Source organism: Lynx canadensis, chromosome C1 (genome assembly GCF_007474595.2).
Source record: "Lynx canadensis isolate LIC74 chromosome C1, mLynCan4.pri.v2, whole genome shotgun sequence".
Taxonomy (NCBI): Eukaryota; Metazoa; Chordata; class Mammalia; order Carnivora; family Felidae; genus Lynx; species Lynx canadensis.
This window is the reverse complement of record NC_044310.1, coordinates 98,571,183-98,583,399: the sequence shown is the minus strand read 5'-3', so window position 1 is coordinate 98,583,399 and position 12,217 is coordinate 98,571,183. Positions and strand designations below refer to the sequence as shown.

The 12,217-nt window shown below is 44.0% G+C and overlaps 1 protein-coding gene across 1 annotated transcript in view; it reads left to right on the top strand.

Annotated features, from left to right (window-relative positions):
• CASQ2 (calsequestrin 2) overlaps nucleotides 1–12,217 on the top strand; it is a 63,230-nt gene that overhangs the window by 16,883 nt on the left and 34,130 nt on the right. The window contains exons 2-4 of the mRNA XM_030324881.1: nucleotides 6,503–6,587; nucleotides 9,314–9,414; nucleotides 10,790–10,901. Of these exons, the coding sequence (XP_030180741.1) occupies nucleotides 6,503–6,587; nucleotides 9,314–9,414; nucleotides 10,790–10,901 (298 nt within the window). The remainder of the gene's footprint in view (nucleotides 1–6,502; nucleotides 6,588–9,313; nucleotides 9,415–10,789; nucleotides 10,902–12,217) is intronic.

Sequence of the window (12,217 nt, the reverse complement as noted above, 5' to 3'; positions counted from 1 at the left end):
AGTTAGTTTTGTACTCAAAAGAATCATCTGGGATGTCTGCACGGTTCAGTCAGTTAAGCGTCTGACTCTTGATCTCAGCTCAGGTCTTGATCTCAGGGTCATGAGTTTGAGCCCCGTGTTGGACTCTGTGCTGGGTGTGAAGCCAACTTAAAAAAATAATAAAATTAAATTAAAAAAAATAGAATCATCTGTGGTCAAAGCAAATCCTAATGTTTCTGGAAAGAATAAGCATTGCACCAGTGCCCAGGACTGCATATGCCAACCAAAAAGAGATGACCCCAGTCTCTAGGACAGACGACAGAGAAGTAACCAACCAACCAAACTAACAAAACCAGCAGGGGAAAGATGATAAGTCAACAGGAGAAAATTGCAGTCAGATGGGATGAGAGTATTCCATTTTTCTTGGAATTTAGGAGACATATTGACTCTATTTTTTTCTCTTCCTCATGTTTGTAACTCTTAATCACTGTAATTAGTGACAATTGCCTCTTCCCACTTTGGCTCAGCAGTCCCTTGAACTTAAGAAGTGCAGGGGCCCATCCATCCATTCATCCAAAGCATGCCGAGTATCTCTAAGGAGCTAGATGAGAGACCCAAGGCACAAAATGGGGTCCTTCCCCTTAGGGAGGAGAGATGGACAAAACAGAAGAGACTTAGACATGACTCTGACTGCAAAATAAGTGTCAGAGAGCCACGCCCCTGCCATGGGCTATTGGAATTCACAGAAAGGAGGCTGGAGTGAAAGATGAGCCTGGAGCTGGCTTTACAGCCAGGGGCGCCAAGGCTGGCAGCAGCTGAGAGAGCGCAGTGAGCTGGGCTGCGGGAGAGTGGGGAAAGGAACATATGAGCTGGAGATTTAGGATCGGAGCAAGGGCGACGCAAGATGTTGCCAAGTGCGAGAGGCAAACGATGTCCGGCCAGCCCCCATCAGCCTGGCAGGGATTCTTGGTCCTGGGGAGACTGGGTCATGTCAGGACTCAGCCCAGGGGGGCCCGGACTTTCACCACAGACGTTCCCCCCAACCCAGTTTCACTGTTCTCTCTTGGGTTGCTGCCAGCCCCGGCCACCCTTGGCTCAGCCCATGAGGGGTGCTTGCGAGGGTTGATGGGAGCGATGACAGAGCTCAAGTGGGCAGGCTTTGGGCCTAATCAGGGTGGGAGGCGAGAGTGACAGACACTGTCGGGACTGTGCCAAGGAAGAGGTGGGCAGGTCTCAGCTAGCACGGGTTTCTGGCCCATCTGTGAGTGCCGGCTCTGTCCATCCATCCGATCCTAGGACAGTGACCGGCTATGCTTAGTTAAACAGGAAACCCAAGAAACAGAACTCAGCTTATTTGAGATAGCACCTCTCACTCATATAGGTTCAAAAGTCACATATAAATATCAATAAAGTAATTGGAGGCTATGCTTTTCATGCCTGGGTTTTTGCATCGGCTTAAAACCCAACAAAACATGGTGGCATATACCTAGGAGAGGTCAGTTAAAACTTCTGTTTCATTCTCATAGTTAATCTCTTATATTCTTACTATTATTAATATGTCTCTCCTATGCCTGAGGTAGAGGGGTCAACAGAGCCACATGTGGGCCTGAGGGTCACAGGTGAAAAAAATTACACCGTATCACTTTTGGATCAACTGACAATCATTTATAGCAGTGCTTTCTAGAGTGTAGTGTGAAATCTGCTGTGTCAGAATCATGAGATGTGGTAGTGTGGCTTGTAAAAATGTAAATTTCTGAGCCCCACCCAACTCTGTTCTCTACTTTCTGGTGCTGAGGCTCAGGAAGCCCCATTTTAACTGGTGATTTAAATGCATGCTATACTTTAAGAGCCACTGCTAACGGCTCCTGCGGTAGGAGTAGGGAAACTTAATAGTATCATTATTAACTTTGCATGATAGACAAGGGGGCATTTAAATCAACATTTTGATAGCACTAAGTAGGACAGAGTGGCTTGTAATGACAACCAGAAAACTCTTTCAAAAACGACCTTGTCTAATGAATTGAATGCAATAGGCTAAAGCCAAGTGACTTTCCAGAAATATTAGCCTGTTTAAGTATTGCAGGAAAGATCAAGATGAGTCATAACATAAACACTGATAATGATGTCTTTCATCCAAAGCCTGCTTTCCCTATTCTCAGCCAAAATCCAAGAAAGGAGAGAAAACTGCCCTAGGGGCAGGTGGTGCCATTTGTTGTCTGCCCCTCCACCCCTGGTCACCTGGGACACTCCACAGAGCAGCTTCTGTGCTTCCCACCAATATCCTTAGCTTTAAAGGAACAGAAGTAGTTAGCAGAGAGAAAGAAAGAAAATGGCAAGGAAGAGTGAAGAGGCAAAGAAAGCCCTCAAGTTATAAGAGGAAAGGAAATCCAAGGGAAAAGACAGAGATGCCGGGAAAAATGAAGGCAGATGTAGGAATGAAGAGAAAATGAGAGAAGCAACCACAGAAGAAGAAGTAGAGGGATTTATAGCACAAACTGCAGAGCCAAATAGATCCAGGATCACTCCACAGAGAAAACAGGAAATACTAAAGGGATGTGCACAAAGGGGCAGAACTGCAAAATGTGTGCAGCAAAAACTGATAGAACGGAAAGGAAAAGTAGACCAAGTCCTAAGATTGAGAACAAGGTGTAGATGTCTGCTTTTGCCACTTTTATTGAACATAATGCTGGAAGCTCTTGTCAGTGCCATAAGGAAACCCAAAAAAAGAAAGGCATACAGATATGGGGAAAAAATTGTCCCTCTTTGTGAATGACATGATTGTCTACCTAGAAAAATCCAAAAGAATCTGCAAAGAACAAAACAAAAACCTCTTAGCATTAATCATAATTCAGCAGGGTTGCAAGATACAACATAAACATAGAAAAAGCAATTATAGGGGCGCCTGGGTGGCGCAGTCGGTTAAGCGTCCGACTTCAGCCAGGTCACCCAGGTCACGATCTCGCGGTCCGTGAGTTCGAGCCCCGCGTCGGGCTCTGGGCTGATGGCTCAGAGCCTGGAGCCTGTTTCCGATTCTATGTCTCCCTCTCTCTCTGCCCCTCCCCTGTTCATGCTCTGTCTCTCTCTGTCCCAAAAATAAATAAACGTTGAAAAAAAAAATTAAAAAAAAAAAGAAAAAGCAATTATATACCTATTTACCATCAATAAGCACATGACCACCAAAATTTAAAATGCTATTAATAATCACTCAAAACATTTAAATAATTAGGTATAAATCTAACAAGACATGCATACATCTTGTGTGCTAAAAATTACGCAATGCAGATGAGAGAAGCCAAAGCAGATCTAAATAAATGGAGAGGCATACCATATTCCTGAGTTGGAGGACAACATAGTAAATATGTCACTTCTCCCCATGTTAATACACAGATTTAAAGATTCAATGCAGGGGCACCTGGATAGCTCAATCGGTTAAGCGTCTGACTTCAGCTCACGTCATGATCTTGCGGTTTGTGAGTTTGAGCCCCATGTGAGGCTCTGCGCTGACAGCTTAGAGCCTAGAACCTGCCTCAGATTCTGTGCCTCCCTCTCTCTCTCTGCCCTTCTCCTGCTCATGCTCTGTCTCTCTCTCAAAAATAAACATTAAAAAAAAAAAAAAGGTTCAATGTAATTCCTATGAAAATCCTAGAAATATTTTTTTTTATAATTAGAGACAAGATTATTCTAAAGATTATATGGAAATGCAAAGGAACTAAACTAGCTAAAACAATTTTGAAAAAGAAGAATCATGTGGGAAGAGGCAGTCTACTCACCTTCAGGAGCTATTATATAGTTACCGTAATCAAGGCCATATGATATTGACAGACATATGAGAGAAAACAGCAATAGATCCACATAATTGTGTCAAATGATCTGTGACAAAGGTGTAAAAGCAATTCAATGGGGGAGAGATGGCCTTTTCAACAATGGTGCTGGCCAAAAAACAAAAAAGAACAAGATAAATCTCACACGTTACTGAAATGTAGCTCAAAATGGTTCATGAACCCAAAAGTAAAATTAAAACTATAAAATGTTTAGAAAAGGAATTAGGAGAAAATGTCAGGATATAGGGCTAGAGAAAGAGTTCTTAGACTTAACACCAAAGGCACAATTCATAAATGGAGAAACCGATAAATTGGACTTCATCAAAATTGAAATGTTTTTTTCTGTGAAGGACCCTATTAAGAGGATAAAAAGATAAGCTACAGAGTGGGAGAAATGTTTGTAAACCACATCTCTGAAAAAGGACTAATATTAAAAGAGCTCTCAAAACTCAACAATCAAAAACAACCTGTTTAGTAAATAAGCAGAGACATGAATAAGGATTTCATGGAGAAAGACATATAGATGCCAAATAAGCACATGAAAAAAATGTTCAGCCTCATTAGACATTAGGGAAATGCAAATTAAAGCCATAACAAAATATCACTACACATCTGTAAAAATGGCTAAAATTAAAAATAGTGACAACTCCAAATTCTGGCAAGGAGGTGGAAGAATGAGACAGCTCATCACTGCGTTGCTGGTGGGAATGTCATGTGGTACAGCTACTCAGGAAAACACTTCGGCAGTTTCTTTAAACATTAAGCATGCAGTTGCTATACCCAGAAACCACACTCCTGAGCATATATCCTAGAGTAATGAAAACCAACCTTCACAAAAAGCCTGTACGTTAATGTTTATAGCAACTTTATTCATTATAGCCCCAAATTTAAACAACCCAGATGTCCTTCAATGGATGAATAATTGACCAACTGTAGTACTTCTATACCATGTAAATACTACTCAGCACATAAAAAACAAATGACCTTTTGATATACATAAGCATCTGGATGAATCTCCAGAGAAATATGATGAGTTAAAGAAACTACTCCCAAAAGGCTACATACTATGTGATTGAACTTAGGTAACATTCTTCAAATGAAAAGGTTGTAGAAATCTTTTTAGGGAGGGGATGAGTTTGGGAGAAAGAGGATGTGACTATAAAGGGATAACATGAGGGGTCCTTGTGGTTATGCAAATGTTCTGTATCTTAACTACATTAAAGCCAATGTCTAGTTTGTGATATTGCACTATCGTTTTGCAAGATGTTACTTTGGGGGAACCTGGGTAAAATGTGCAAGGGATCTCTGTATCATTTCTTAGAATTGCACATTAATCTATAATTACCTTTTCTAAAAAGTTTAAAGAAAGGGGTGTTTGGGTGGCTCAGTCGGTTGAGCATCCGGTTCTTTTTTTTTTTAATTTTTTTTTAACATTTATTTATTTTTGAGAGAAAGAGACAGAGCACGAGGGGGGGGAGGGACAAAGAGAGAGGGAGACACCGAATCGGAAGCAGGCTCCAGAGCCGGATGCGGGGCTAGAACTCATGAACCCGTGAGATCATGACCTGACCGAAGTCAGACATTCAACCGACTGAGCCACCCAGGCGTCCCTGAGCATGCGGTTCTTGATTGTGGCTCAAGTCATGATCTCACGGTTCATGAGATCGAGCCCCATGTGGGACTCTGTGCTGACAGCATGGAGTCTGCTTGGGATTCTCTCTCCCCCCCTTTCCCTGCCCCCTTCTGGCTCTCACTCTCTGTCTCAAAATAAATACATAAACATATTTTTTTAATTTAAAGAAAAGTGACATTAATGTTTCATGATCTCTCTAGTATCTCCTTCACTGTTTCTATTTAAGCTCCCATTCACCAGATGGCAGGACATAGATCTCAGTCAGTTGAGGGTCTCCCTGCTTCCTTAAATCTGAGTGTCAGGAAGATTAACGTGATGCCAGTCCTGTGCTGGTGTCCAACCATCTGTCCACCTAGGACCCTGCTGCACCCTCTTCACTTTTGGGGCTGATGGTTCCATTCTGGTCCTCCACTGGTTCTTTTTCTCAGTGGGCTGTGGGAAAGCGTCAGAAGCCGTCTTGGGTCTATTGGCCAGATACACCCAGTGGGCATTTCAACTCCACAAGCCCAGGGGCTGAAGGAACTCAAGGACCATGCTTGAGTATTGGGGATACAGGTCTCCTTCATTTTAAGGTTCCTCAGCTTCTTCAGGGATGAGAGGGAGGATTTAGATGAGGCATGGTTAAGTGACCACAAAGTGTACCTTGTGATATCTTGTGTCCCCACCTGACTCCATGTTCGGTTGGTGGCAAGGGAAGGGCTCTGGGCCCATTGTCATGTACCTGCGGCTGTCCAAATACTCCTTGCTTCCTTTTTGATTTTTCTTTCTCTCAGTTCAAACTTGATCTACCTCAAGGGCAGAGGAGGGTGTGAGACAGTGGATGTACTTCCAAATCCTGTATCTTAGGTCTGGTCCTCATATTTTTTCTCCTAGGTTCTCAGCATTCTGCTAAACCATCCTTCTCCTGGGGGTATGGCATGGAATCTCTTTGTTGCTGCTTGAATTGTCAGAGTAACAGGATGTATGGAGGACAATCTTCTTGTCGTTATGTCAGAATATTATCCCGTAACATATTGTACCATCTTTCTGCCCTTGGTCCCCTTACTGTCTGGCTTGTCTTTCCCTTCAGCTTGTGGCCCAGGTCCTGGAACATAAAGATATAGGCTTTGTGATGGTGGATGCCAAGAAAGAAGCCAAGCTTGCCAAGAAACTGGGTAAGTGGGACTTCTTTAGGCATACCAGGAAGAAACAAATGTGTCTTGCAAAAAACAAACAAAAAAAAAGTACAGTTTCATTTCTTCTTGCATGGTAACTGGACTATTTTTCAATGAATACAAAACAATTCTGCACACCTTAGTCTTGGGTTGGGGATGAGTTTCATGAAAGTAGTGAATGAATTGAATTGAATTGAATTGAATTTCACATGAATCATCAAATATATCTTTGTATCACCATAGAAATTGACACCAAAGAAGTCAAACCTTTCTTTTCAGCTCCTAGAACAGGCTAAAAGCCTAGCCTCTTCATCTCACTGCCATGGTTATCTCTCTGGAAGAGAGCAAATCTCTTCTTCCATCATCTATTATTTCCTTATCTCTTGGCTGAAGCAGCCAACACAAGATAACGTTAATAGTAGTGACCCTGGGGTCCCAGTGGTTTCTAAATGTAAAGCTAAACCCCAGCTGGGCATTATCATTAAGGGCGAGAGGGAGGATTTAGACGCAGCATGGTTAAGTGACCACACGGTGCGTGTTGTGATCTCTTGTGTCAATACGTCACGCTCAAGTTCAAGTGCACTTTAAGACGCTCACACCCCTAATCCCAAGGAGAGACAATATGGGTAGCTCCTCTGGTTTCCCAACACCCACACACATGTACTGCCCATTTTGCCTTTTCTGCATGACCAGTGAAGAATGGCTATTTAAATATAGCAGGAGCTTATAAAACAGGACCTTTGAAGAAAGGTTAATTGGATTTGGGGTAGTAAACGCAGGGGGGAAAAAGATTAGTGGCTTCAGGTACACGAAGGTTCATTATCTTAGAGCATTACAAACAACTGTTCTCTATTTTATTTTCAAGAAGACCAGCTTTTTTTTTTTTTTTTAAGATTTAAATTTTATGAGATTGTATTTAGGTTGGACACAAAGAAGAACTCATGGTTATAAAACGATAGCAGATTATTAAGAATGTCTGGGGTATCTCTTTCCCTGGGGATAAATTAAGGAATATTTTCCCCCTTTGGTCGGGGGAACAGAGTATGTTAAACTGTTTCCCTAGTCAAAAGCAATTTAATGACTTGTTTCTCTGCCCCCAGATTCTATTGATACCCTAGTCTTCTTTCCCATTGCTTTCATGGAAAGTTGAATTTGAGAGAATTTGCGGTAAATTTAATTAGGGGAAAATACTAGTATTCCAGTGATCTAAGAATTTAGGGCGGTGGGAGGCAAATGCTGGACAGGCTTTTATAAGAGTGGACCAGTGGGTATTCTCAAGTGGACAGAGCTTGAAAAATCTAAACGAACTTTTCTCTACATTCAGCCTGGAGGAATTGGAGCAGATTCTTTTGGACTGTTTGGCTCTCAGAGTTTACAGGACAGTGGTATTTTGTGAACCTGCTCTTTCTTCGTCATCCTTCCTTCCATTTGCCTGAGTTTGGTCTCCGTCAGGCTATGCCTGAACTACTACAAAAGTCTCCTAACTAGTTTCACTCAGAGAAAACTCCAACATCAGGACACTGGCTGATGTTCCCAAGTTACCCGTTGTTGTTGGTCATTGCTGGCTTCAAGGATACTTGACACCTTGACCCTTTAGATTTACAAATGGTGCTCCAGAATGTGTCTGGGGTTTTTCAGATGTGCCCTGGGATGTGCCCTCTTCTCTAGAGGCTCTACAGGAGAGTTCCTTTGGAGAAAGCATTCTCCAGCTAATAGAGAGTTTGAAAACAATTTGTCTAAGGAATTAAGGATGCCATGCAGTTAGACTAAATGCCAGCCTGAGTTATTTAGCATTCCTGGAGGGAAACATAGTTTTCCAGCAAACATTTGTTAAAGTGCATAGCATTACACCAGCAGCAATGGAGGGCAGAAAAGAGGCAGAACTTTCCCTTGCAGCATTATCAGCTAACTGGGAAAAGATGTGCAGAATTCAGCCACGATAGAAAAGCAAGCCACTCATTCTGGCCACGGACATTTATGGGGTGCCTGATGTGTCCAGGCTCTGTGCAAGCTTCTGGGGACACCAAGGTGACAGTGGTCCTGCCTTTGGAGACCTTACTGTTCCAGTGAGTACCTGTAAATGAAGCTGAGAGAAGAGTAATGATGGTGAGAGAGATTGGAGTGGCCTTCTTGGGAAAGATGAGTCCTAAGCCGAGATCCAAAGGAACTGACCAGGATGAGAGCAGGGTTGGAGGTCACTCCAAATTTGAGGAACCAGGAGAACATCTGTGTAAAGAACCACACTCTGTGGCTTTTTCTTTACACACTCTTTCACATCAGCATGAGGGCAAGAAGGAGGGAAGCACACAAAGAGGGCGAGTCTACCCAAGGGAGAATGTGAAGGGTAGGATTGGCACTAGGTCATGGAGGGACTGGAATGCCCGGCTAAAAGGAGTCAGGTGGGCACTGAAACATTTTATAGGGAGTGCAGTGGGCACTGAAACATTTTATAGGGAGAATGAGGTTGGCAGCATATTTGGAAAATGAAAGCAGTGGTAGGGTAGAGAATAGATTTTTCTATCAAGTTAAAGTCCAGGTTAGGCCATTGGTTCTTGACTATTTCATTTTAAATGTGTACTTAGGGTGTCCTTTACAGGGGTGGTTTCAAGGGGAACTGATCCTGAGGTTAATGCTAGCTCCATAGATCTTGAGCCAGACTTCAGCCCGGGGGATGATTTTTCTTGCATCAGGATGACCTTGTCTTGGGGACTCTTTGTTTCTTCCAGGTTTTGACGAAGAAGGAAGTCTGTATGTTCTTAAGGGCGATCGCACAATTGAGTTTGATGGCGAATTTGCAGCTGACGTCCTGGTGGAGTTTCTCCTGGACGTAAGCATTTATGCACAGTGGCCCTGCTTGGAGCTGTTTGGGTTCAACTACAGGGGGATGTAAAACCCCAAAGTAGAAACAGAGAAGCTGGATAATCTGTCCTGGTCTAAGACAGATTCCTCATGCTTCACAAAAAATCTGGGAGTACCTACTTCACAGTGCTATTTTCTACTGGGAAGCCGGCCCTTAAGTTACCTTAGAAACTGTTTTATTAGTGACCAGAGGGTCACTAATCGGGATCGTGTAGGCAACACATTAGTTTTCTTAGCAGTTATACACCAGGAGCCCCTGACGCCCCCTTGGCTTTGCTTCAGGGCTTCTGGAGAGAGTGGGAAAGAGAGATGGGTAATCGCTTAGAGATAGAATAACAATCAACTGAGGGTGGCAGGACTAATGAGCCCCCGATATCATACTCCCTCTCAGCCACAGAAGCACGACACTATAGATCCATATGCTCAGGCAGATAGAGGAACAGACATTATAAAAATATGTTATCCATAAACAAACTCACACTTTCAATAATAGCTGTGAAGTCGAATGCTTTCAAACAGATACCTGTACAGGTAAATGACATCTACGCTGGTGATTTCCTTTCTACCAGCTAGTGCACAGTGGCCTGTGGCCTTTTCCTCACGGCCTCAAAAACCCAGAAAGAGTGAGTCAAAAGAGAGTTGAAGGCCACCTCCTGCAAAAAAGCACCCAAGAGTCTCTCGGCTCGCTCATGGACCCATACCTACAAGCCCTAAAAATGTGAAGGAGGCAACAGAAAACTCTGGTCAACCCAGCACTGGCCCATCTCTGTCAGCCAAGTGGAGGCTTCTAGATGCACATAATGGAAACCAAATTCAGCTACCTAGAAGCACAAATGGAAGGGCAGAGAGAGGGCAGATTTTAGACTTATTGACAAATCACAGGTAGTCTGCTTTTCATAGTGTTGGTTTTGTCCTCCAGCTGACTCTTCTCAGGTTGGTTACAAGAAAGCCAGTGGCAGGAGCTGATACTCACATCTCATTTATATGCAATGGGAGGTAAGGGCGGGGGTGCGGGGAGGATCTGGCTTCCTTTGTTCTCTTTAAAAGAAAGGAGAACTTTCCCAAAGCTTTTAGCAAATCTACCCCGAGAGCCATTGGCCAGAATTGAGTCACAGACTATTCCAAACTCAATAGAGGAGGAGACAGAGAGAATTGCCCAGTCGACCTACTCCTGAGTCAAGTCCATTCCTCAGAAGACGCTGCCGCTGTGCTCACTGGGGATGCATGGGGTCCACAGCTTCCTGCCAAAGTAGCTTACTTGTGTGCCTGATTTCCCCACTGAGGAAGGAACAGTTCTCTTGTTGGAACATATTCCATACACGTGTGTGTGTGTGGCATTCTAGCTAATTGAGGATCCCGTGGAGATCATCAACAGCAAACTGGAAGTCCAAGCCTTTGAACGCATTGAGGACCACATCAAGCTCATTGGCTTTTTCAAGAGTGAAGACTCAGAGTGTAAGTTGTCTGTCAGCCCCATCTGGGAGTCTAAAGCCTAGATTCCCAACCAGATATGTTACATGTCACCCATAAAGAAGATGGGCTATCTGCATATCCTGTGCTGGGTAGGATGGAGGGAGAATCTTTCTTGCACCCTCTGCCATGGGTGGGACCCATGTCCATGAATTATGCAAAACAGGCAAGGATACTGGAAGAGCATTAAGGTTGGGGCCATGTTCCCTGATCTTGAAGCGGGGCGGTGAGTGCTTTACAGAAGAGAGAAAAGTCTCCCTCCCCTTTTTCCACCTGGCCACCTACCAGAGGGACTCTCCCCTAAAATAAGTAAATAGCAGGCTCTCTCTCCCTGATGTTAGCCCCTCCTGTGGTCACCGGTTGGAGAGCTTCTCAGTCACTTGGACAGGATTAGAGGAAAATTTGAGTAGGCGGGGCTTAGCAGCTGCCGCACAGTGTGGAAAATTGCTGGCCAACCCCACAGCTGACCACCAAGGCTCCCTGCAACAGCACAGCTTCACCCTTGGGTATAATCCCTTTGAACGCTTTGTGGTCAGGTTTTGGGTGGGCACAGGAATGCCTCATAGCGCTACCGCCACCCATACAGGGGTGAGAGGGTAGAAAGGGGGAATCAGGAAGAGGAGGGACCAGCAAGGCTACTACTGGAGTACCTCTTTCCAAAGAGCTTTGGCAGCATGACCCAATGAAGTAATCCTTTTCTTGAAGTCTCAGCCGTGGAGAGAAGGAGAGTGATAGAAGGAGTGGGCATAACCATGGTAGCATTAGTGCATGGGGGACATGCAAAGGAGGGCTGCTTATGATGTTTCTGGAAAGTCCAAAATATTTTGAAAATATTTTGAAAATCCTTTGCAAAGCTGTTACCCGTCTGCCAGCTGGCATCCTTGGTCTTTGCACCATCAACCCACCTATTTTCCCTCCCCCGTAACCAAACGTAACCGTTTCCTCATGTGTTATATAAAAGCCTCTCCACTCGCCCTCCTTAGCAGCGTGCCTGCAGAAGGTGGCTAGCCAAAGAGGTTTGCCCAGCTGTCCTTTGGGTGATTTCACTTCGATTTTTCTGTTTCTTTTAGATGCTGACTACTGTGGGGGTGCTCTGCCTACTCCCTTCTTCTTTCTCTTTAATTTCCTTCTATTTCACTTTCTCCTTTTCTGTCCCCACCCCTCTGTTTGTTTTGTCCTCTGTTTCTCTCTCCTCCATTAAGCTCAGGATAGCAGATAAGGAGGGAGGCCAGGCCCAGACTGGGATAAAGAGCACATCTTTCAGTTCCTATTCTCCCTACTAAACCAATTGACAAAAACAG